Source organism: Chenopodium album, chromosome 3 (genome assembly GCF_948465745.1).
Source record: "Chenopodium album chromosome 3, dcCheAlbu1.1, whole genome shotgun sequence".
NCBI classification, from domain to species: Eukaryota; Viridiplantae; Streptophyta; class Magnoliopsida; order Caryophyllales; family Amaranthaceae; genus Chenopodium; species Chenopodium album.
In genome coordinates, this window is record NC_137836.1 from 81,267,024 (window position 1) to 81,293,901 (window position 26,878).

The 26,878-nt window shown below is 33.7% G+C and overlaps 1 protein-coding gene and 2 pseudogenes across 2 annotated transcripts; 2 read left to right on the top strand and 1 right to left on the bottom strand.

Moving 5' to 3' along the window:
* Positions 1–1,364: 1,364 nt before the first annotated feature.
* LOC145624464 (uncharacterized) lies at positions 1,365–14,767 on the bottom strand (annotated as a pseudogene).
* Positions 6,938–9,780, top strand: LOC145624468 (large ribosomal subunit protein uL1-like). Its single transcript, XM_081677510.1, has 6 exons — positions 6,938–7,045; positions 7,142–7,178; positions 8,108–8,327; positions 8,774–8,939; positions 9,161–9,366; positions 9,576–9,780. Exons 2-6 carry the CDS (start codon positions 7,174–7,176, stop codon positions 9,627–9,629), a joined length of 651 nt encoding a protein of 216 aa, XP_081533636.1. The 5' UTR covers positions 6,938–7,045; positions 7,142–7,173; the 3' UTR covers positions 9,630–9,780.
* A 9,184-nt stretch (positions 14,768–23,951) lies between the features above and the next one.
* On the top strand, positions 23,952–26,411 carry LOC145624469 (ferredoxin, root R-B2 pseudogene; annotated as a pseudogene). Its single transcript, XR_014110434.1, has 2 exons — positions 23,952–24,110; positions 25,683–26,411. The product of XR_014110434.1 is annotated as a ferredoxin, root R-B2 pseudogene (transcript).
* Positions 26,412–26,878: the final 467 nt, after the last annotated feature.

Sequence of the window (26,878 nt, forward strand, 5' to 3'; positions counted from 1 at the left end):
TGTATGTTGACACAATAATGCAAAATATAGGAATAGATAACTAAAGTTAATACGAAGTACAATTTTTATTTCAATCTTTATTTTCGTTCAACGCATTTTAACTTTTGACATTGTTCACCTGAAATCTTGTAAAACTTATTGTCTCTGCATGTATGTATTTATGGAGTATTAGTTTTTGAAATGAACATTATTAATAAAAATTTATAACTTATACAAATATGTAAATAATAGATCCATTATTTGCTTTAAAATTGTTGAAACCAGGATAAGTTGTGCAATAGAATCATTATTTGCTTAGATTTATACGTAGCATTCATTTCGTATTAATTAATACATAGGGTTTTTCCCTTGATTTACTTTACTAATAAAACTTTTTTAAAAAAAATGATCTTAAATTAGATGCGTTAGGTATAGCTATACTATTATTTCAAAAAAAAAAAAAAAGGTATAGCTATACTACGACGACGTATATTACAGTATAAAAATCTGCGCAATCTTGTTTTTAAGGAATAATTGAATCAGCCATTATCTTAAGCAAATTTGGATGTTTATTTTTATTCAAAACTAATCCGTTTGACTATTGTTATTTTGACTGCAAAATGGTTGTAATTAATCTAATTATTTCATGATCTAATTGCTGGCAACTAAAACAGCCAAGCTTGAACCAATTAATTAAGTAGGTTTCACTAATTTAAAAAAAATATTGTCTTAATCAGTCATTTGAAATGGAATAAGAATAATTATTAACCTAATCCATCGGCGCGTCCAAACTCTCTTGCAGCCAGTAGCAATGTAGCATAGCTCATACGTACATACTTTGAGTTTTTCATCTTATATGTTCGCAAACTCCGATATCATACTATGTATATATTTGCCTTCTAATTTATGTGCCATGGTCCGTGGATATGAACTATATGATGCTGTTATTGCTTACACATATTTGTACATACACATTCCACAGTAAACATACACTCATATGATGAATTAAATCTTTTTAACTATTTCCAAAATGTAATTTTGTTTTAGAGACGATATTTATAGGAATTTGAAAAATTAGGAATACAAATTAGAGGAGCTAACTATTTGGTTATATATGAATAGAAAAACTAAGAAATATTTATTTTTTAAAGCAAAACGATTAAACAAAAAGATACAGGGTTATATTATCATATTTATCAAATTATACGAGCAATAATGAAAATAATTTAACAATATTTTATATTATTACTTGATTATTGATAACTCCATTTACTTTGAATAATGTCGTATGTTATTTTAGTTAGTACTTTGTACGAAGTATATAATTAGGGCATTACTAAAAGTGGGCTAATATTTAAAAAAAAAAAAAAAATTAAAACACGCAGTCAACAGAATAATTATTTATTCATTTCAATTTAGAGCAATACGATACATTAATAGAGAAACTTCACCCGACTCCTCAATTGGAGTACAGTCATTATAAAATTCAGCAAAAACAATTAAAACAATCAAGCTATGTAATTTAACTTCTTAGTAGCCGTATGAAGGGCTTGGAGTGTATGTAGGGGTTTTGTAGACCGGAGCTGGAGAGTAAGCAGGTGACTTGTATACAGGGGATGGGGTGTAAACTGGAGATTTGTATACCGGGGATGAAGTGTATATTGGTGACTTATAGACTGGTGATGGAGTATAAACTGGAGACTTGTAAATCGGTGATGGGGTGTAAACGGGTGACTTGTACACGGGGGATGGAGTGTAAACTGGAGACTTGTAAACCGGCGATGGGGTGTAAACGGGTGACTTGTACACGGGGGATGGAGTGTAAACTGGAGACTTGTAAACCGGTGATGGGGTGTAAACGGGTGACTTGTACACGGGGGATGGAGTGTAAACCGGAGACTTGTAAACCGGTGATGGGGTGTAAACGGGTGACTTGTACACGGGGGATGGAGTGTAAACGGGAGACATGTAAACCGGTGATGGGGTGTAAACGGGTGACTTGTACACGGGGGATGGAGTGTAAACGGGAGACTTGTAAACCGGTGATGGGGTGTAAACGGGTGACTTGTACACGGGGGATGGAGTGTAAACCGGAGACTTGTAAACCGGCGATGGTGTGTAAACGGGTGACTTGTACACGGGGGATGGAGTGTAAACCGGAGACTTGTAAACCGGCGATGGTGTGTAAACGGGTGACTTGTACACGGGGGATGGAGTGTAAACCGGAGACTTGTAAACCGGCGATGGTGTGTAAACGGGTGACTTGTACACGGGGGATGGAGTGTAAACCGGAGACTTGTAAACCGGCGATGGTGTGTAAACGGGTGACTTGTACACGGGGGATGGAGTGTAAACCGGAGACTTGTAAACCGGCGATGGTGTGTAAACGGGTGACTTGTACACGGGGGATGGAGTGTAAACTGGAGACTTGTAAACCGGCGATGGTGTGTAAACGGGTGACTTGTACACGGGGGATGGAGTGTAAACTGGAGACTTGTAAACTGGTGATGGGGTGTAAACGGGTGACTTGTACACAGGGGATGGAGTGTATACTGGTGACTTGTAAACAGGTGATGGGGTGTAAACGGGTGACTTGTAAACTGGTGAAGGGGTATAAACTGGCGACTTGTACACGGGAGATGGGGTGTAATCTGGAGACTTGTAAACTGGGGAAGGGGTATAAACCGGTGACTTGTACACAGGGGATGGGGTGTAAACTGGAGACTTGTAAACTGGTGAGGGGGTATAAACAGGTGACTTATACACTGGGGTATAAGATGGTGCCTTGTATGACGGAGTAGGGTTGTAGGAATAATCAGTGGCAGATGAAACCGCCACCAAAGCCATGAGGAAGAAGGACATTAAAATGGAACGATGGAAAGCCATTTTGATGGTGGATGACTCAAAGGAATGAAGTATGAGAATGCTAATGAAAGGAAGAGTTCGTTGAGGATAATATGGTTTGCATTAGGGCTTTATATAAGAACATATTAGTGTCCATTCCTTGATATAATATCATTAAAACATATAAATTGATCAAGTCTTGAATTATTTTTAAATATTTGGATTGGTGCCAACTTTTGATCGTGATTTTGTCAATAACAATCACATTGACTTTACCTTTTTTTTTTTTAACATTATTAACTTATTATGCAAAAATTATTCGATTTAAGTTCAAAAATAAAATCACCGACTTCAACAAGTTGCAATTTGTGGATGAAAAATAAATTTGTTAGGTAAATTAATAATGATTATCAATTGTGATGTTTAATATCGTCGACTTGGTCTAGTGTGAATATCATTAGATAACATTTTATATGACAGTTTGTAAAAGATGATATTTTTTAAGCTGATTGATGATTGGTAGCTTGTCCATTGTGAATTGTGATGCAAATAAACGTCGACTTGATCTACCTTTGAATTAGAAATGAGTCTACACTGAATTGTTCATGTTTTACCACCATAACTACTTGTTGAATATTATTTCATCTTTTATACAACTATATACGTAATAAGCAATGATATATTATGCGTATTTAAATTATTATTCTAAGCTAATTGTAAATGTCCACTCGGTTTAGTATGCCCTTAACATAATAGATTTTTATTAAAAACAAAAAAATAGTGTTATTAAGGTAAAGGATATGCATGAATTAATTAAGTACATATGTAATACGGAATATTTATATATGTAATAATATTACGCTTTTTAACTCTTTATTACTCTAGACTCATTGCAAATGATTTACTTTGACGTGTTTTTTTCATAATTTTATTTTGAATGAGCTATTATGGATGATTTATATAAAGTTTTTTTTTTTTTTTTTTTTTTTTTTTTTTTTTTTTTTTTTTTTTTTGGGAGAGAAAGCGGTTAGTGCATTAATTCATAGTAAGCGTATCCAAAAGCACATGCGGGGCAATCTCATTTGGCACAAGATTTTCCCGAGACCAATTTTATTTTGAGTGTATTAATTATGATATTAATAAGTATTGAGAGTATTGACTTATTAATATAAAGCTAAGTATGAGCAAAGACTAATTTTATTTTGAGTGTATTAATTATTAATTATGATATTAAGTATTGAGAGTGTTGACTTATTAAGAGGATTAGAGGACTATGGCTGCTAATGATAATAATAACGTGTTGTCGTCAGTGTTTAATGTTAATCATTATTATTGTTTAAGGGAGTAGTTGAATTGTTAGCTACTTATTAGCTTATTAGAATAATAATGGAGCATATATGCAATTATGCATGGTATATATGGTGATCTAAATAACTCATTAATTTGTTATTTGGCATATCCAGGCATACTACTTGCTACTTGCTAAGTTGCTAGTAGTGTAAGGGATTAGTGTAAGTAGTATAACTAACCCTCATAAGTCATAGCCTCATTTCAATCCAATCAACTAACCTTGGATCTAAGTATGAATGAGCATATTATGGATATTAATGAGGATATCCGCCATGGCCGATATTTTTAGTTTAAGACAAAATTTAACAAAAAAAAAACATTCATTTAAAAAAATATTCACATGCCATTTAGTTAAATATTGTCTTATGTATTTTATATATTATTTTTATAATTTTTTATTTAAGATAATTTTTATTTGTTGAAAATTAATGGTAGAAATTGTATTGCCTTTTTCTCCAACTCACTTACTGGAACTTAATTTTAGAAAACTTTGAAAAAAAAAAAAAAGAGTAAGTGTAAGAATAATTAAGAGAAAGAGTCTATAAAACGGTATATGAGTGTAAGAAAAATTAAGAAATCGAGAGCAATTGCTAGAAAAATTAAGAAAATGCATACTCGTATAAACAGGCAAGTGAGCTTAAGATAATGCATACTCGTACTTGTTGGTATTAGTTGTAAATTGACCTTTTATATTTTTTTGGGAAAGTTGTGAATTTGTATTATAATAACTTATATGAACTTGCTTACATTATTTCCAAATCCTTCAATATACAATTAAATCATTTAAATGCATCCGTTTGTGTTAGGATTATTAGAAAATATTTTTGGGATATTGTTTCCTTAATTATAGGGTTGATTGGGTATTAATGATATTGTATGTATCTTTTGATTTTGTCATGTCTTTTGAGATATCCTATACTCCGTATTATATATACACTCAGGGTCTGTTCATATTTACTGAAATGAGCTGAACTGAACTGATTGGAGCTGAACTGAACTGATTGGAATTGAACTGAACTGAACTGAACTGAACTGAACTGAACTGATTGGAGCTGAACTGAACTGAACTGAAAATAAGTAAATATGAACAGGCCCTCAATCAATGAATGGTGAGACAAGCTTTGAGCCTTTATCAATTTCTACATGGTATCAAAGTCAGGTTCACTATATGAGACTTGTAATGGCTCGAGTATATTGTCAGGCCCAAGGTTTTAGATCTTTAATGCCATTAAGTATTATGGGCCAAATTGTTTTGGATCAAGTGATTCTTGAGTTAAAAGGATCTTACATGCAAGGGGGAGTATTGAAGTATATCCTACTTAAATAACACATGTAAATGTCCCACATTGAGAAAAAAAAGGAGAGAGTTAAACAATTTATAAGGCTAAGAGGATACTCCTTCTATTGCCATATGATTTTGTGATGGAACCTCCTTAGAATTTGTGAATGAAGTGGACTCTCTCTCTCAGTTTGCGGGTGCAGCCCAGATCCGTACTCTGACTTGATTTTGTATAATTTATATATAGGTTAAATGTTGGTAGAGTTTATTTTGCTATAATAGTGACAATGTATATTTCCATAATATCAATTTTTATTAAAGTTGCTAATAGAAAATTGAAGATATCAATGGTCAAGGTTGTGCATTATCACATGTGTCATGTGTTAGTCAAATTAAAGCACTTTTTAGATACAAAGACACTTGGAAAACACAAACTTTCATATGTGGCTGGCCACACCACGTGGCAACCATTATTGGGGTTACTTTGTTAGTGCTATACGGGTTACTCAATCATTTGATCTGAGGTTACTTAATCGGTTAGGGGTTACTTGGTGTGTGTCAGTTGGCGACACAGTGTGGCCAGATACAAACAAAAGTTGCAGTTTGAGAAATATAAATTCGGATAAGGATTAATAAGTTCATATAAAATAATTTAAGAACTCTTAAAAGATATATAATTTTATTTTACATTTTAAATACGTTCAGTTAAGTAAAAATAAAGTAAATTGAACACACTCTTAATAGATTTCTTGAAATATTAACTCTAGTTCACCTCGTGTGAGTAAAATTCCTAAACAATGGTGGCGTTTTTAAGGAGCTTATTGGGGCAAAAATAGCTTATTTAACCATTACAATAAACTATTTGGGCGCTATTTGGTGGTGAGCTGATTTAAAAAGCTTATTTCATCAAATAAGCTCATTTTCAATAAACTGTGAAAAAGGTTTTTCACTAGTTTATATTAGTAAATTAAGGTTGATAACAATAATACTTTCATTAAACCCCATAACCCTACCACAATAAAATATGTCAATGTCCTCATTAATTTATCAATTTGCATACTAATACTGGTTTAAGAAATAAATTAGCTATAAGAATTCAACTACTCCATATAACAAACACTTTAATACAATCTGTTTATACAATTAGGTCATGTTCTTTTGAGCTTATGAGCATAGCAGATTTCAATAGAGTAGATGTTAGCAAAACAAATTTTAGACCACAACAACTCAAAAGAATAGAGTCTTACTTAATACAATCAATCATTTAAATCAACTAATATGATCAACTAGTAGTTAAAATCAGTTAACACAGTCAAATTCAACAATCAGATATTCACCAAACATAACCCACATTATCCATGACAATTATACAGTCATACAACACCAACACTTTGCAAGCACAAAAAAATATTACGCCGTTACCCTAGTTTCATATCGAAAAATGGGCTAACATTAAAAACAACCCATATCAATAACCCGAACAATAGTCCAAATAAAAAGGCCCAAATTAATAAACCTTTAACCTATTTAAATCTTCTTCTCTACTTCTAACTCCTCTTAGCAGCAGCCGTAAACCCTAGCCACTTCTCTCTGGTACTCTTTTCTCTCTCATTTTCCTCTGCAATTTCTGCGTTTATTTCAATCCCTAATTTTCGTTTAACTTTGATTCTCCTTTTATTTTTCAATCAGGTTTTCGACCTTGCTCGATTTAAGCTGTAATTATGAGGTAATGTTATTTTCTGCATTTCTGATCTTACTTTTTTCAATATGCACTCTATTTATCGATTCATTTCATGTTATTTTCTGGTTAAATTTGTTTGATTAAGGTTTTTGTTAGTCACTCTTTCTGTATGATTTAGTTTAGGAAATGTATGATATTTCATTTGAAAATCTTAAAATGTTAATGTGATATTAATTATATGTGGGAGAATATGATATGTTTTAAAATTACATGAATCGATGATTTGTTTAAGTTATTTAGTTGATCTTGATTAGTTTGTTTTGTTTTTTAATTTGTGCATTAAAACCTTTAATTCTTAATTAATTGATTTTGGAAGGCGTTAACCCTAAAAATATAAAGTGATATTGTGAGTTTATTTTTCAATTCAAATTATTTTTAACTTTATAATGTCAATGTTGTTATTCACTTATTTCTGGCTGCATTAGTCTACTCAATACCAAGGTTGTATATGAACTTACATCTTGTATAATCCCTATTGTTCAATAAACCCGATTATTTGAAGTCAGTTAGCATTTTGATTTTAGGTTAATCCTTTTCGATGTCGACCTTTATTTGCTTTCAGTGTATTCTGGTTGCATTACATTACTATAAATCAAGCTTAAAGTGAGTTAATCTTGTATAATCTAGATTGTTTGAAGGTTGTTGATATTATTTTTTGTTAAAAAAGTAATCTTTCACTGTTGACTATGGTGAAGCAAAAGCTTAAAGTAACATGTTATGAAGATCTTTTAAACTTAATTTTTAGTAAGTGCAAAGTTTTGATAACGAGTCTAATAGAAATGCATTTCTAATTTGAAATGTAAGTACTGAGATTATATGAACTGGGTATTAAAATTGTTATCCTCTGTTTATATTACTTAAAACTTGATTGTCGTTCTTCAGTTAAAACTTATGTGTTTTAATTCTCTGTGCAGTAAGCTTCAGAGTGAAGCTGTGAGAGAAGCGATCTCTGGCATTGCAAATGATGCCAAAGAGAAGAATCGCAAGTTTACAGAGACAGTTGAGCTCCAGATTGGTTTGAAGAATTATGATCCCCAAAAGGACAAGCGTTTCAGTGGCTCTGTTAAGTTGCCACACATCCCTCGTCCCAAGATGAAAGTCTGCATGCTTGGAGATGCACAACATGTGGAAGAGGTAATTATCTCTTAGTTGTAGATTTCTATTTGGTTATCTGAGCAATTTTGAAAGTTGGATGAAAAACCCTGTTTGAAATAAGCCTGGCAATGGTCACCTATGCTATTTTTATAACCTAGGTTTTTACCAGTTTCAGCTGCTGATCATGGCATGTATGCTTGTAGATATCTCTTTAGGCATTTGAGTTGGAACTTGTATAAGATGTTTGTTATGGAAATCCTGAATATAGCATTTTACTGAAGTGCTTAGACTTGTATCTATCAGTTGTTAGTAAATCATGCCTCTCAAGCTAATTTACGGCTTAAAGATTATATAATGCTGAAAGCTTTCTTAGAATTTTGGTTTTTGTGTGCTTATCACACTTTTGGTGATTATAATATTCGGTTTAAACTCGCTATACCTTTGCCTGATTGTTGTGTCATTGTGTTATTTTGATGTGATTGTAGGCTGAGAGAATTGGTTTGGAGTGGATGGATGTAGAAGCATTGAAGAAACTAAACAAGAACAAGAAGTTGGTGAAGAAGCTTGCAAAGAAGTACCATGCTTTCCTTGCATCTGAAGCAGTCATTAAGCAGATTCCCCGTTTGCTGGGACCTGGCCTTAACAAGGCAGGCAAGTATATTTTAATAGCAGTAAATATAAAATGGTTTGTATATTTCATGTCTGTTGGTAGTGGTATGGTTTACGTTCATAAGCTTTTCCTAGTTTAGATTCTGTTTATATTGGGTTCAGTTGATATGAACAATTTTGTTGTATGATGTTTATTCATCAGTTGTGAAATCTGTTTCATCATTTTATGTTTTGCTCATTGGTTATTTATATTGCTGATACAGGTAAGTTCCCAACACTTGTTACCCACCAGGAGCCCCTAGAGAACAAAGTTGACGAGATCAAGGCAACTGTTAAGTTTCAGCTTAAGAAAGTTCTCTGCATGGGAGTTGCTGTTGGCAACTTGAGTATGGAAGAGAAGCAAATTTTCCAAAATGTGCAAATGAGCGTCAACTTTCTTGTTTCACTGTTGAAGAAGAACTGGCAAAACGTGAGTAATTCTAGTTTTCCTATGAATTTCATATAATATAGAAGTCCTGATTGATGTTTTTTGCTGCAAGACGAACACATCACAGTCCTGCAATCATGTATTCGTGTGCATCAAATTTTGCTTATTGGGATTTTCTTACTGTAAGATGATTGCATCTTATCCATATTGCAATTGTGTTCATCTAACTTTGAATTAATTTTTTTTGACAGGTTCGATGCCTATACCTGAAGAGTACCATGGGCAAGCCATACCGCATCTTCTAAATCAGTCTGTATCACCATTTTTGGCTGAGTTGCGTTGTAGGATTTGAATTTTGTTGACTGCCCTCTACTAGTAGTACAATCTTAATTGTTGTGAGCTTTAGTATACTGGGATATTTTTCTCGAATGAAATGGCTAAAAATTTTCTGCTTAATTTTATCATCAGTGACCTCTTTCATATTTGATGTTTTTTACCCTATGGGCAGTTTGAATTTTTTGGGATTGATCTCCTTGTAGAAGATTAAGGTTAGTTTCTTTTATTGCTTGCTTGTGGCAGTTAGAACAATTGTCTCGTGATAAGATGGAAAACTAAAGTGACTTTTACTCATGTCAATGAAAGCTTTTTGCTTGTTAGTATGATAGAAGTTCGTAACTGTTAGAAATTCTACACTGATGGTTGAATTTCAAACTCGCCCACCACCCACCCTTTGCCCATCATCACTAAATATCAATGATGCTTTGTTTTGTGTTTGACATTTACAGTTCCCTCTGTATTTGGTTTAGTTTTCCTAATTTAATTGTGATTTTTGCATTCAGGAACTGTATGCCTATTTTATGAAATATTAGAAATTCTTGGATAAATAGAAATTAAACTCTTTTGTTACTGATTAGAACTCGTACATTGATCAGAATGAAGAATAAACAATCACAACCTTAATGACCAACATTGTCATTTATTTTGCAAAAAAATAAACATTATAAGATAAGGACTTGTCAAACCTCAAACCTAATTATCACTCACTGGGATTTCACTGGGGTGAAACAAGAGTTAGTATATTGGCGATGGAGTGTATTTGGGATGCTCATAAGTTGGCGAAGAGTAAACTGGGGAAGGGGTGTAAGTTGGGGAATTGTACACTGGTGAAGGCGAGTAGCTTGGGGATTTGTACACTGGTGATGGTGTGTATTCTGGAGATTTGTATGTTGGTGATAGGTTATATTCTGGAGATTGGTATACCGGTGAAGGGTTGTATTTTGGAGGATTGTATGTTGGTGATGGATATTCTGGAGATTTGTATACCGGTGATGGGGTGTACTTTGGTGAAGGTGTGTAAGTTGGGTCTTGTATGTTGGTGCTGTGTAACCTGGAGACATGTAGTACATTGGGGACTTGTATGTGGGTGGGGTGTATGTTGACGGTGGAGAGTATACCGGTGGGTAGCTGTATGTTGGAGACTTGTACATTGGTGGTGGTGATGAGTATTTCGGAGACTCATACACTGGTGGTGATGAATAAACCGGTGATTTGTATACTGGTGATGGGTAATAAGTTGGTGCCTTGTACCCAGGAGAGTAGGTAGGTGTCTTATACCCCGAAGTGGGGTAGTCGCGAGCAGATGGAACTGCCACCAAGGTCATGAGCAATTGAGCACGGAAGATACAAGTGAGGAGTGATTAAGAGCCATTTTGCTGAAAGTATTTTGATCAGATTATCCTCACAAGAGCTTTAACGAGGACTATTTTGATTAGAGAATTAAATTTGTTGAATGAAGAATGACTTGTGAAGCATATGATTTGTTAATGGCCTATATATAAGCCATTGCTTGGATTGATTCCATGCATAAAATCACTAAAAATAATAACTCTAATTTGAGCAAGTCTTCAATCTTTTAATTACGGAGTAGTTCATATAAGTACCTTTGTCTATGTTTATTTCAATTCAATGCAAAAATTACTTGAATTGTTAGTTCCTTTTTTTTATTGGTTGCTTGTAGACTTTTACTACTAACATTTAAATTGACAATATATGAGTTGGAAGTAGTAATTTGATGCAAATGACTTATTATATTATATAGTAGTACCACTTGATTCTAAATTTATAATGATAGGGAGATTAGGAACAATAGGCGTTTAACTTTCTCAAGTTCAGAACTAATCAAAAGACATCTCTTATTATTTTTTATATTTTTATTTTTTTCCCAATGTTTAAAAAGAAAAAATTATTTTAAAGTGTTTGAATATGATCCAAAACTAAGGTTTGGTGGTACGTTTCAAAGACCCAACAAATTGTCTAACGCGTTTTGATTAAGCACATCATTTAAAAAAGTAAAAATACTACGTAAATTTAAAAAGTGATTTAGGTTTTAACCCATATCACATACCTTTACATCTTTTGAGAGGAAAGAGTTTGAAGATTTTGCCCCGAAGTGGTTCCTTTGTAATAAATTGCAACTTTAAATGTACATTATTAACACTCTAAACATCAGTTATATTTCCTAATTTACAATTAAAGAAATATATAGTCATATACATATTTATTAAAACCTAATTTTTATAATTATTACAGTTGCATAATTAAATATATAAACGACTAAAAATATGCAATAACAAGCGTGAAAAATGTAGCTAGTGATTAAATAAAAAAAGAGGAAGTATATTAAATCAATACCAATGAAATATTCTCCGCTTTGTTTGCAAGGGAAAAACATGGTTCTAAATAATGCCCGATATTTACCAGGTAACGCCCGTTTTTATAAATGAACATACTTATCTACCCCTTCCTCAAATAACCCTTCAAACATATATTATTTTCACTTTTACCTTTCTCTTTCTTCACCCCTAACATCCTTAATTTCACCCACCAAAAGCGACCACTAGGTCCACCACCAAGCAAGGCACCCAAATTCAACCACCAACAAAATTGTTTTTTTATTTTTTATTTTTGTGTCGAGGTTACAAGGGAGGATAAGATGTCGGGAAATTGCAAAGGCAAGGGGATCGACACCGGCGAGCAGATACATTTTTTTTTTCGGTCGCCTGGAGATCTCTCCTAGCTATGAACGCTTGGGATTTTCATATCTCCCGGGGGTTTGTTCGAGAATTCTAGGCAAACCGTGACAACGCCTGGAATTTTCAAATAGACGCCCAAAGATCCAAAGATCTCAGGCTTTCGTAGTATGATGGTGACGTAAGTTATGTGGATGCAATTGGTGTGGGACGATATTTGATAGAAATAAACATTGGATGGTAAGTAAATGATCAAACTCAACTTTCACCCAAAAAAAAAAAAATGATCAAACTCAACCAATACACTAAATATTAAGTTTCAAATAAATGTATTTTTTAAAAAATAATAATAATAATAATAAAAAAAAAAAACCATAAAAATGGTCTCCGATCCTAAGGTGTCGTGGCCTCGTGGGATCCATGATATTAAGGATAATGAGTTGGATTATGCAGAATTGTAGAGGTATTTTCATCATTTTTCTCACCATATGGCTTCCGTGCTAAGTTAGCGTTTAAACATTTTTTGTTTCTCTATACGATAGTTTATGAGTGAAAATTTTACCATACAGCAGGTGGTACGCTGCTTGGTACATCTCTTTAAAAATCACAGCAGAATAGAACTGAAATGAATTGTTAGTGAGAGAAGAAAATTAGGAATTGAATTAAACTCAACTGATTGAAGTTAAACTAAACTGAAATTAAGCTGAGCAGAATGTCATATAAGAGAAATTTGAATATATTGTTGTTAGATATATTTTATTTTTCGTTAACTATTACTGTTGAAAACCAATCATATGTTCAACAATAATTTAAGTTTATGTATTAAATTTTCAAAAATGTGATTCACTATTGAATACGTTTTTCTTACAGAACTATTGAATACGGAGTATGTTACTTCTTTCATTTGTCTTCAAAAATAAAAATGTTACTTCTTTCATTTTAAAATTTGACTAACTTCCATACAACGAAAATGTCACAACTCACAAAGTTAGACCATTAGGCAGTTTTATTATTATTATTATTTTTTTTTTTTTTTTGAAGTTTGAGGTCGTTATATTTTGTTTTAACCATTAATAACTTTCTTATATGATGTGTTTGACTGCTTGCTGTTTCAACTCCTTATCTGTTAAATTTTGAGCACAATGAGCAGTCTAACTAATATTGTTTACTCATTATAACCTAAAAGCTATTGGAAACTTTAATTTTTCTGGTAATCAAATTTTGTTACCACCTGATATAAGTCCTATATATAGGGATTATATGCATTGACCAAATTATGACATTAATTTACTAGACGTCTAGATGTATATGGCACCTCAAGAAATAATAATAATACTACGTACGTAATAGGTAGATACATCAGAATTAAGAAAAACTCGTAACATTTATTTATAAATATATAAATTATACTGTATTACACAAATAGCCTGTACAATACACAAGCTCATTATTAGCTGACAAATATATATATTGAACATAAAACAAACATGAGATATAAAAAATTTACCAAACCTAATAACAATGGTTAAATTGAATACTCGGTGTAAACATGTAGAATTCTGCTAGTAGGTTTTGCGCATTTGTGATGAGGTGATAAATAATCAATAAATTGGTGATGGAGTGTATGAAGGAGATCCGTATGTTGGTGGACTGTAGACTGGTGGAGACTTGTACTCTGGTGATGGGGTGTATTTTGGAGACTTGTACTCTGGAGATTCATAAACTGGTGATGGGGTGTACTTAGGAGATTTGTACTCAGGGGATTTGTACTCGGGAGATTTGTACTCAGGGGATTTGTAAACCGGTGATGGTGTGTATTCAGGAGATTTGTAAACTGGTGATGGGGTGTACTTAGGAGATTTGTACTCAGGTGATTTGTACTCGGGGGATTTGTACTCTGGAGATTTGTACTCGGGGGATTTGTAAACCGGTGATGGTGTGTATTCAGGAGATTTGTACTCAGAAGATTTGTAAACTGGTGATGGGGTGTATTTAGGAGATTTGTACTCAGGAGATTTGTACTCGGGGGATTTGTAAACCGGTGATGGGTAGTATTCAGGAGATTTGTACTCTGGAGAGTTGTAAACCGGTGATGGGTTGTACATAGGTGGGTAAGTTGGGGACTTGTACACTGGTGATGGAGTGTATTCCGGAGACTCATACACATGTGGTGGTGAGTAAACGGGTGGTTTGTACACTGGTGCTGGGCTATAAATAGGCGCCTTGTACTCAGGAGAGTACGATGGGGCCATATACCCCGGGGTGGGGTATTCGCGAGCAAATGAAACTGCGACCAAGGTCATGAATAAGAAAGACATGAGTGAAGCATGATTTAGAGCCATTTTGTTAGATGGACGTACTTAGATCAGATGATTCCCACAAGAGATTTTTATTGTTTTCTAGGGGAATTTTGATATAAGATTTGAAATTGCTAATTGAAGATGAGTTGTGAAGCAAATGATATGTTCACGGCCTTTATATAAGCCACTGCTTGGATTAATTTCATGACATAAAATCACTAAAATAATAAATAAAGTTGTGCAAGTCTTAAATAAAATTATTTTTAAAATGTTCTACTAGATATAACCTATGTCAGCACGAATTTTTCAATTCAACGACAAACATATAATTGAATTGTTCATTATTTTCGAATTAGACTTTTACTAATTACATTCAAATTATTAAATATGAGTAGTTAGTTTTAATGATAGGAAGAGTACAGGTTTAACTTTCTTAAGTTATGAACTTGTCAAAAGAACTCCCTTCGTTTAGTCAGTCATGTAACTCAACTGCTACTAAGCATTTTTTTTTTTTTTTTTTTTTTGACAGGGCTACTAAGCAATATTGACAGCACATAATCAAAAACTTTTTGGGTAAATATAAGAACAATTGGACCAACTAACATGTTTTCATGACTAAAGAATGATATTTTTGGTTTGGATATACTACCCCGTTAATTATTATGTGCAACAAAGGGGTATTATTTGTGAGACATAAAATATTCCTTTGTTGCACATAATAATTAACGGAGGTAGTATTAATATTTATCAATACGAGGAATCAATTGATAAGGGTTTCTATTAGCCATTGTGTATGTGTTATGAAGTTCGAAAATGATTAGTATTACTCTGTAAATCACACCGTTTTACAGTTCTTAAAGAGTATTGGCTTTAGATATCATGTAATCCTTTAGGTTCTTGAACAAACTTGGGATTAGTTGTAGTCTTATGCTTACATATAGAAGTACTTCGTATATTTTTTGTTTCAAGGATTTGAACTTGCGACAATCTTTGTCATCAAACTAAAATCTTATTAGTACAACATTATATTATACAATGTTGATTTAATTTGGAGGAGATATTGTCATATTATTAATACGAAGTAATAATCAAATGACAATTAGTATTATGTGCACCATGGTGCACCTAGAAATAGGTGCACCACTCCTATACTTTTGAACATTTAGTGAAATTTTTTTGAACATTTTACAAAAATATGAACATCTAGTAAAAAAAAATATGAACACGTCACAAAAAATGAACATAAACATGCAATTTTTATGTTCATATTTTATAAAGAAATGTTCATTTTGTATACAGTAAATGTTCAGTTTATATTACAAAACTATTGAATTATTACGAGTCAGACAAACTTCTTTCAAAATTTGTTTGACTTGCAATAATTCAAAATTTGTGATTGTTCATATTTTTTTACTAAAGGTTCAAAATTTGTTATTGTTCATAATTTTTTACTAAATGTTCAAAAGTATATGTGTGGTGCATTGCGATTGTTCAGATTTTTTTTACTAAATGTTCAAAATTTGCGATGTTCATATTTTTTTTACTAATTGTTCAAAATTCGTGATTGTTCAGATTTTTTTACTAAATGTTCAAAAGTATAGGTGTGATGCATTGCGATTGTTCAGATTTTTTAACTAAATGTTCAAAATTTGTGATGTTCAGATATTTTTACTACATGTTCAAAATTTGCAATTGTTCAGATTTTTTTACTAAATGTTCAAAAGTATAGGTGTGGTGCACCTATTTCCAGGTGCATAATGGTGCATCTTAAAATTTGCAAATCAGCTCAATGTTCAGTATTTGATATGGGTGAAGCCCACCCTAGTGGCCCACTTAAATTCAGCTCCATGTTTCCATCTGGGCTTTAGATGCCTAATTCGTACATTGGGCCAAGTTTGAATTAGTGTAATCATACATCAGTAACATATATATATATATATATATATATATATATATATATATATATATATATATATATATATATATATATATATATATATAGGTGCACCTTGCATCCCACTATCCTAGGGTATCAGAAATGTTTGAGTTGTAGAGTATGTTATATTTAGAGCTATCAATTCCGGTAAACGGGTCGGGTAAGAGTACGTCAGGTCAACTCGGGTCGGGTGAATTGGGATTAATTCTATAACCTATGCGGGTAGGGTTTGGGTTGGGTTATGCTTGAGTTGGGTCACGTCGAATCATACTTCTTATCGGGTTTGGGTCGGGTTACATTCGGGTCGGGTGAGCAATAGGTCAGGTTTAATTCGGGTTTTCACGCGTTGAAACGGGTTAGGGTAATTCTTGGGTTCGATTCGGGTTTGGTTCAAGTCAATAATTTGCGGGTTAGAATCAGGTCGGGTCATTTTCAGTCGGGTCATTCTCGGGTTCATGTCGGGTTTGGTTCAAGTCAATAATTTGCAGGTTATAATCAGGTTGGGTCATTTCCAAGTCGGGTCATTCTCGGATTCAAGTCGAGTTATGTTCAAGTCAATAATTTGCAGGTTAGAATCAAGTCGGGTCATTTCCAAATCAGGTCATATTCGAGTTCAACTAACTATAAATAGATAATTATCATTTTTATCAAGCTAATTATTTCCTTTGACTATAATATATATGACAATATTCTAGGGAACTATAGTCTATAATTTAGGAAGATAATTAACTCCTTTGGTCATACAACTATACTATATTTAACTCTTAAATTTGAGGGTGATGCTCCTTTCTTTTGCTGGCCTGGACCGACTTGGTCTCCCTAGACAAAACGTCTTAATCAATAATAATTAGGTGGTCTAAATTGCATTTAAGGTGATTTGATCGGGTCAGGAACAATTTGGGTTGAACTTAGGTCGGGTCAATAACAAGTCGTGTTAATTTCGAGTCGGTTAGTAACATATCGGGTTGAATTTTTGGGTCGGATAAGTAATAGGTCTGGTAAAATTCGGGACGGGTCAATAACAAGTCGGGTTGAATTTGGGTTACGTCAATAACAAGTCGAGTTGATTTCGGGTCGGGTTTGTAACATGTTTGGTTAATTTAAATTCGAGTCGAGTTAGGAACGGGTCGGGTTGAATTCAGGTCAGGTTAGTAACAAGTCGGGTTAAATTCGGGTGTTGACGGGTTAAAATGGGTTATGGTCAATTTCGGTTCAAGTCGGGTTCGGTGCAAGTTAATTAAATTGGCCGTTGAAAACTGGTAAATCGGTGCAAGTTGTAAACCGGTAAATTGGCCATTTAAAAGCAAATTGGATGGTTCCACACACCCAATTGGATTTCTGGAGGGTATTAGAGAAAATGGTAAACATTTCGGCAATTTTTATTTCCTAGCGAAAAAAAGTAAAAAAACTTCCAAAATTGAAGGCTAATATCCACGCTTTTTGATAAATTTTGGAGGTTTCAAGGCCCGGTGTCGAAAGGTCTAGAAATTCTATGGGATACATCTTGGGGTCATATAATGACGTTTGAAACCATATATAATCATTATTTGTTGTCATAAATGTTCGTGGTAGGCTTGAATTAATGAAATCGGTACAAGTTGTAAACCGGTAAATAGGTCGTTTATAGGCAAATTGGATGGTTCCTCCCACCCAATTGGACTCCCGGAGGATATTAGGGACCATGGTAAACATTTCAGCGATTTTTATTTCCTGACGAAATAAAGTTAAAAAAAATACCAAAATTGAAGACTAATATCCACGTTTTTTGAGAAATTTTGGAGGTTTCGGGGCCCAGTGTCGTAAAGTCTTGAAATTCTAGGTGATACATCTCGGGGTCATATAATGCCGTTTGGAACCATATATGATCATTATTTGTTGTCATAAATGTTCGTGGTAAGCTTGAGTTAATGAAATCGATGCAAGCTGTAAACCAATAATTTGGCCATTTAAAGGAAAATTGGATGGTCCCACCACCCAATTGGACCACAGGAGGGTATTAGAGAACATGCTAAACATTTCGGTGATTTTTATTTTTAGGCGAAAAAAAGTCAAAAAATTTCGAAATTGAAGGCTAATATCCATGCTATTTGAGAAATTTTTGAGGTTTCGGGGCCCGCTGTCGAAAAGCTTTGAGATTTTAGGAATACAATTCGGGGTCATATAATACTGTTTTAAACCATAAATGATCATTATATGTTGTCAAAAATGTTCGTGGCAGGCTTGAGTTAATGAAATCGGTGCAAGTTGTGAACCGGTAAATTCGCCATTTAAAGGCAAATTGGATGGTTGCACTCACCTAATTAGACTCCCGGAGGATATTAGGGAACATGGTTAACATTTCGGCAATTTTTATTTACAGGCGAAAAATGTCAAAAAATTCCAAAATATTCACGCTTTTTGAGAAATTTTGGAGGTTTCGAGTCCAGTTGTCGAAAATCTTTGAGATTTTAGGGAATACATTTCAGGGTCATATATGTCGTTTGGAATCATATATGATCATTATACTTTGTCATAAATGTTCACGATAGACGTGAGATAATGAAATCGGTGAAAGTTGTAAACTGGTAAATTTTCCGTTAAAAGGCAAATTGGATGGTTCCACCAAGACAATTGGACTCCCGGAGGATGTTAGGGACCATGGTAAACATTTCGGCAATTTTTATTTTTGGGTGAAAAAAAGTCAAAAAAATTCAAAAATTGAAGGCTAATATCCACGCTTTTTTGAGAAATTTTGAAACTTTCGGGACCTGGTGTCGAAAAGGCTTGAGATTTTAGGGGATACATCTCAGGGTCATATAATGCCGTTTGGATCCATATATGATCATTATATGTTGTCATAAATATTCGTAGTAGGCTTGAGTTAATTATTAAATCGGTGCAAGTTGTAAACCGGTAAATTGGCCTTTTAAAGGCAAATAGGATGGTTCCATCCACCCAATTGGACTCCCGGATGTATTAGGGACCATGGTAAACATTTCGGCAATTTTTATTTCCGTGCAAAAAAAGTCGAAAAATTCTAAAAGTGAATGCTAAATTGCTAATATCCAGGCGTTTTGAGAAATTTTGAGGTTCCGGGGCCCGGTGTCGAAAATCCTTTAGATTTTTGGTGATACATCTCGGGGTCATATAATGTCGTTTGAAACCATATATGATCTATATATCTTATCATAAATGTTCGTGGTAGGTTTGAATTAATAAAATCGATGCAAGTTGTAAATCGGTAAATTGGTCGTTTAAAGGCAAATTGGATGGTTTCACCTACCCAATTGGACTCCCTGAGGGTATTAGGGAACATGGTAAACAATTCGGCATTTTTTATTTTCGGACGAAAAAATGTCAAAAATTTCAAAAATTGAAGGCTAATATTCACGCTTTTTGAGAAATTTTGGAGTCTTCGGGGCCGATGTCTAAAAGTCTTTATATTCTAGGGAATACATCTCGTGGTCATATAATGTCGTTTGGACGCATATATGATTATTATTTGTTGTCATAAATGTTCGTGGTAGGCTTGAGTTAATGAAACCAGTGCAAGTTTTAAACTGGTAAATTGGTCGTTTAAAGGCAAAGTGGATGGTTCCACCCACCCAATTGGACTCCCACGGGGTATTAAGAACCATTGTAATTTGTAAACATTTCGGCAATTTTTATTTCCAAGGTAAAAAAATTCCAAAATTGAAAATCCCTACTTTTTGAGAAATTTCGAAGGTTTTAACGCTCGGAGTTAAAAAGAAATAAGATTTTAGGGGATACATCTCGGGGTCATACAATGCCTTTTGGAACCATATATGATCATTATATGTTATCATAAATTTTCTTGGTAGGCTTGAGTTAATAAAATCGGTGCAAGTTATAAACCGGTAAATTGGTCGTTTAAAGGCAAATTGGATGGTTCCACCCAGCCAATTGTACTCCCGGAGGGTATTAGGGAACATGGTAAATATTTCGGCAATTTTTTATTTCCGGGTGAAAAAAAGTAAAAAAAATTCCAAAATTGAAGGCTAATATCCACGCTTTTTGAGAAATTTTGGAGGTTTCGGTAGAGTTGTCAATTCGCGTAAACGAGTCGAGTTTGGGTCGATAAGATAAGAGTGGGTCGATAAGAGTGGGTTTTGGTCGATAAGAGTGGGTTTGGGTTTGGTCATGCTTGAGTTGGGACACATCAGGTCATACTTTTTATCGGGTTTGGGTCGGGTTACATTCGGGTCGGTTAAACAATAGGTTGGGTTTAATTCGGGTTTTCACAGGTTAATAAAAAGGGTTAGGGTAATTCTCGGGTTCGAGTCAGCTTGTTCGGTTCATGTTAATAATTTGCGGGTTAGAATCAGGTTGGGTCATTCTCGGGTTTGAGTCGGGTTCGGTTCAAGCCAATAATTTGCGGGTTCTAATCAGGTTGGGTCATTTTTAAGTCGGGACATTCTCGGGTTCAAGTCGGGTTCGGTTCAAGTCAATAATTTGCAGGTTATAATCAGGTTAGGTCATTTCCAAGTCGGGTCATTCTCAGATTCAAGTCGGGTGATGTTCAAGTCAATAATTTGCATGTTACAATCTGGTCGGGTCATTTGCAAGTCAGGTCATATTCGGGTTTAATTAATTATAAATAAATAATTATCATTTTATCAAGCTAATTATTTCCTTTGACTATATATATATGCAATATACTAGGGAAGCATAGTCTATAATTTAGGAAGATAATTATCTTCTTTGACAATACAACAAATATATACTATATTTAACTCTAAAATTTGAGGATGATGCTCCTTTCTTTTGCTGGCCTGGACCGACTTGGTTTTCCTAGACAAAATGCTTTGATTAACAATAATAAGGTGGTCTAAATTGCATTTAAGGTGATTTGAAATCGGACTAGGAACAATTTGGGTTGAATTTAGGTCGAGTCAATAACAAGCCGTGTTTATTTCGAGTCGGGTTAGTAACAGATCGGGTTGAATTTTTGGGTCGTGTTAGTAATAGGTCTAGTAAAATTCGAGTCGGGTCAATAACAAGTTGGGTTTAATTTGGGTTAGGTCAATAACAAGTCGGGTTGATTTCGGGTCGGGTTTGTAACAGGTTGGATTAAATTCGGGTCGGGTTAGGAACGAGTCGGGTTGAATTCAGGTTAGGTTAGTAACAAGTCGGGTTAAATTCGGGTTTTGACGGGTTAAAACGGGTTTGGGCTAATTTCGGTTCAAGTCGGGTTCGATTCATGTCATTAATTTACGGGTTACATTCGGGTCAGGTATTCTCCAGGTCAGTTCATGTTCGGGTTCGGGTCTCACATACTCGGGTCAACTTCGGGTCTAGTGTTGGTTTCCGGTCGGGTTTGGGTTACCATTTTTTCAAGTTTAGATGGGTCGATTAATAATCGGATTTTAGTCAGTATTTCGGGTCGGGTCAACTTTTGACAGCTCTAGTTATATTAATAATGTACTCGTAAAAGTTAAATAAGAGTGCATTATAATGATATTTAAATACTTGCTCCATTTCTCCATGCGCGGAGTTTAAAGAGAAATCGGAGAAAGCAATAAAATATAGAGATAGTGGGGTTAGTGTAAGGTAAATGAGAAAAGAGAGAATTTAAAAGTAATAAAATTGGGTCTCGCTAGTTGAGAGAAATGAATTAAATATTATAAAAGTTTTCCAAATATGGAAATGCACTACAAAAAAATAACCTTTTCGTAGCGATTATTTTAACCTTTAGTATCGATTGTAATTGCAACAAAAAACTTTCCCAACGAATGATCATTCGATACAATATCCCCCGTTGCCTTAGCCTTTAGTATTGGTTTTCAATATCGCTGATACGAAAAACTACATCCATAAATCATACATATGATCTTTACAAGATTCGAACATGCAACCTCAAACTCTTATATTAAATGTTTCACCAATAAACTATGACATATTTATGTATTTTTTTTCACACAATATTTATATATCTAGTGTAGAAAATGCTTTTCCTATCGATTTTTGGGATTTAGTGGCGATTGTAAATGATACGATTTCTCATAATTTTATAAATGTGCAAAAATAGTGTGGATATGTATTATTATGTTTTCTGTATCGATTTTATATGGGAAAACAATGGCGATTGTAAAATGATATGATTTCTTTAATTATTTCACAAACATACTTGCATATTGTAGCGAATGTATAATCGCTACAAAATAATCGCTACGAAAAGACAATTTTCTCGTAGTGATGAAACAAGTATTTAAAAACGGCCGTAAAATAAAAGTGGAGCAAGTATTTAAAAACGGAGGGAGTAAGAAATATGAAACCATCCGTTGGCTGCGGCATGCTGTTTCACCAAGTTGGTCATTGTCCTTGTGAAACATGAACGGACTATATGCAATTACTGCCAATTTTGCCAACTGTTTCAAAAGTTAATTACGGAGTAATTTTCAGAAAGTAGCAGATTACTCCGTATTATCATGTGAGCCCCAATGTTAAAATAAATCAAAAGAGTTGCTTGTAGAGTCTTTGAAACTAAAAATGACGTAAAATGAATTATTAGAGGACTGCACTAATTGCATATACTTAATTTTTATATACAAATTAGAATACACTTATAATAATGGGTTATAATAGCTAAACCGTTGGCCGTGCGATGTTGGACCCGACAAATGTGGCTTCCCGTGCCCCTCAAGAGACCACCAACGCTAGCTACTTCTAGCACGGCACCTTCACCTCACTAGCTAACATCTAACCTCATGATTAGCCTTCTTCGAATTCGGATTCTCACGTGGAATATCACCAATTGATTTTAAGATGGAACACTCATAGATTAATATGGGTTAGGATAATCCACGTGTAGAGGTTTTCTTTCTCCAAAAACAAATAAGTATGAAGTAGTATATCATTACTTTTTTTTTAAATTTTTTTTTTTTTTTTCGGAATAGTATCATATCATCATACTACCTCCGATTTTTATTAATTTGCAACTTTGGGTATTATTTGTGAGATATAAAATATTTCAAAGTTGCAAATAATAAAAATCAAAGGTAGTATTATTTTCCACATTTATTTTAAAGTTTCTTTTTTGTTATTAAAATAAAGTACAATTTTTTTTTATTAAATCATACATAATCAATGAGATATTTATATAACAATGATAAGACATGTGAGTATATTAAAGATGGTAAAATACGACTCCTTGTTTTCCGTAATTATGCAAATATATTTGATACGAGTTTTGATCCAATTGAATCAATCCACTCATAACAAGTGATATCGGTCCAATCTCCGGTTCTTGATTTGAATAATCCGGGGAGGGTTCATGTATCTACCCAGATAATTTCCTCCAATTGCCTAATTAGCATTAGGAAGAGTCATGTTACTATTTTGTTCCTAAACTTTCTAGAAATTCTAAAATAATTTGTAAGTGTGTTGCGGCAAAGTCTCATTTCCCTTTCTCTCCCCCTTTCCATATAAAAGAAAGCATAGCCACCTTCAAAGGGGGTTAGCCTTCACATTCACAATCTAAATTCCTTGTAATCTCCGTTCTTCTCTCTCTCCTCTTTTCAGGTAAAATTCTTCTTCATTTTTTCTCTCTAATTATTTTGCCATAAATTTAATGTTGTTATTTTTATTCGAAATCTTGAAATCTCTTGGTTTGATCTATGTATTCTATTTGGGTGTTTGACTTTTGAATCTTTTCACTTTTTGTTGTCATTTCTTTGTATAATTTTGAATTGATTTATTGGGATTTTTTGTGAGAGTGAGGTTTTTGGATTTATATTTTTAATCTGAAAGTGACCCTCTTCAAACAAAATAATTTAAGGGTTTGTAATCTAAACCTAAATTGATAATACAATTTTACCAATTATTACATCTCTTTAATCGCAGGCAAAATTTATTGGGTTTTCATTCAAATTCTTCATCTTTACCCGATTTGAAAAAAAAAAATCCCATTAAAAGAAAATTATTTGGTTTTCTGGCTTCAGGTCAATTATAAATCAGCAAATACATTATTTAGGAGCATAATAAGAATTTAAAGTTTAGATTTTTATCATTGTTACTGGCTTACCACTCTTACCAATTAGTCGACTATCATTTACACTATATGAATACATAAAAAGCTACATTCTTACAACTATTGAATTTTATGGTCGTTTTATACTTAAAATTGTCATTTGTTAATTTATATTTTTCTGCCTCGTTAGTGCTATTTAGTTTAAGGGTCTTTTCTGCTTAATTTCAGTTCAGTTCTTAATTTCCGTCTCTCATAAACAATTCATTTCAGCTCTATTCAATTCAGTTCAGCCCAATCAGTGAAATTCAGATGTTTTCAGTGATTCGGAACAGACCTTAAATTACAAAATTTGAACTTGAACTTTGCTTTATAATGATTTATGAATAAAGTAACTGCCTTTATATAGTTGTAGTGAATAGACCACGAATAGTGTAGAGTACCAAAATATGCAATTCACGAAAAATATTGAATGTGGAAGATAAGAACGAAGAGATAATGTGTTAGTTTGAAGGTTTAAGGAAAAGGGTGAAGGTGGGTTTTATAGAGAGATAGAAATGCCCGTAAACACGGGCAAGGGAAAAATGGAAGGATCATAGAGTTTGATAGAATACTATGGTTAAGTTTTAGAATGAATATGCCTTTTTTTTTTCCCATGAGATAGAGTTTAAGTAGAACGGTGCTGTATGACCGCGACCAGTGAAGGATATAGTATATTATTTGGTGCTTAATGTGCAGAGCTATCGAATTAGTTACTCTAGTAGTGAAGTTGAGTCTGAACATAATTAAATGTCTGATTGGCATTTTAGTGATAATGTATACGAAGTATTGAGGTTGATATTTTTTTCGAATGGAACTCCTGTTGGATCAGGATGAAATTGTTTGTTAAGAATGTTAACAATGAAGATGTGTGTATTTTGTTGCTGCTCATACAACTCTTGAGCCAAATTTTCGTAAGACTTAATTGACTATACAACGTATATATTTTTGAGCTTCATCTTCTCGTGATTACACTTTAACTTGTAGTTATCTCATAAAGTTGATTTATCCTGCGTGTTACCCCTTGAATTTGTCTTTACTAAGTTGTAATCATTTGCATGCTTAAGATGTGTTTTAATGAATTTCAGGCTTAAAAATGTCGACTGTGAAGCTCCCTACCCAATGCTTGCTTAAAACCGTTCCGAAGCCAACAGCAATGATCCCAATGGTCAATTGCCCTGTATCTCTGGGTTCTGTGAAAAGTATCTCCAAGTCATTTGGCTTGAAATCTTCATCCAGCTATAGAACCACTGCAATGGCAATGTACAAGGTTAAGTTGATCGGGCCAGATGGAACAGAACATGAATTTGAGGCTGCCGATGATGCTTACATCCTCGATGCAGCGGAAGAGGCTGGGGTTGACTTGCCTTACTCATGCAGGGCAGGTGCCTGCTCAACCTGTGCTGGTCAGCTCGTAAGTGGAACAGTTGATCAGTCCGATGGATCCTTCCTTGACGACAATCAAATGGACAAAGGTTATTTGCTCACGTGTGTTTCTTACCCGCGATCAGACTGTGTAATCCATACCCACAAGGAGGGCGATCTTTACTGAGGTATTAGTCATTTGGAAACTCCTCAAATCAAGTAGAGATCATATATTGGGTGTTGTCGATGGTCAGATGCCATGGATCTTAGTTGTATGATGTAATAAATCTCGAGGTGGTTGTTTTTTTCAACTTTTTCAGAGATTTTGCCTCTCTTTTAGTTTTTCATTTGTTGATCAAAGAAGTCTTATCTAAATGTAATATCTCAAGTCTCGAATGACTTGAATAGCTCACTTGGATCATGAGAAGGAATGAAGGATTATATTGTTTAAACTGTTTTGCTCCAAATTTTGTGTTATAGCTGATCATCAGTTATGTTAGATTGCCTCGGGTAATCAGATGACAATGACAGTGGTTTTCAGATTTTGCTCATTCTGTGTCATTCATCTAACCATCTTTTACGTACCCTATACTAGTAACTGTGGCCTGACTAATATTATGAACTTAATGTCATTCATTGAATAAGCTAAATCAGTAAATTGTAGATAACATTTAGGATTATGCACCTAAACCTTGTTTATCCTGTCTAAACTCGGGCAATACTCGCGATAATCAGTTCAGTCAAATTGTATTAGAGCATGCACATCAATGATCCCTCTGGCCTCGTCTAACACTTCAGCATACTGAAAAACTGACGAAAAAAATTTCATCATCCTTCTTTCCGAGTCTCTCCTATACCCAATTAAGTTTACGTCTCTCTTAACATTATTTTTTTTTTCAATATTTGAATCACTTGAATG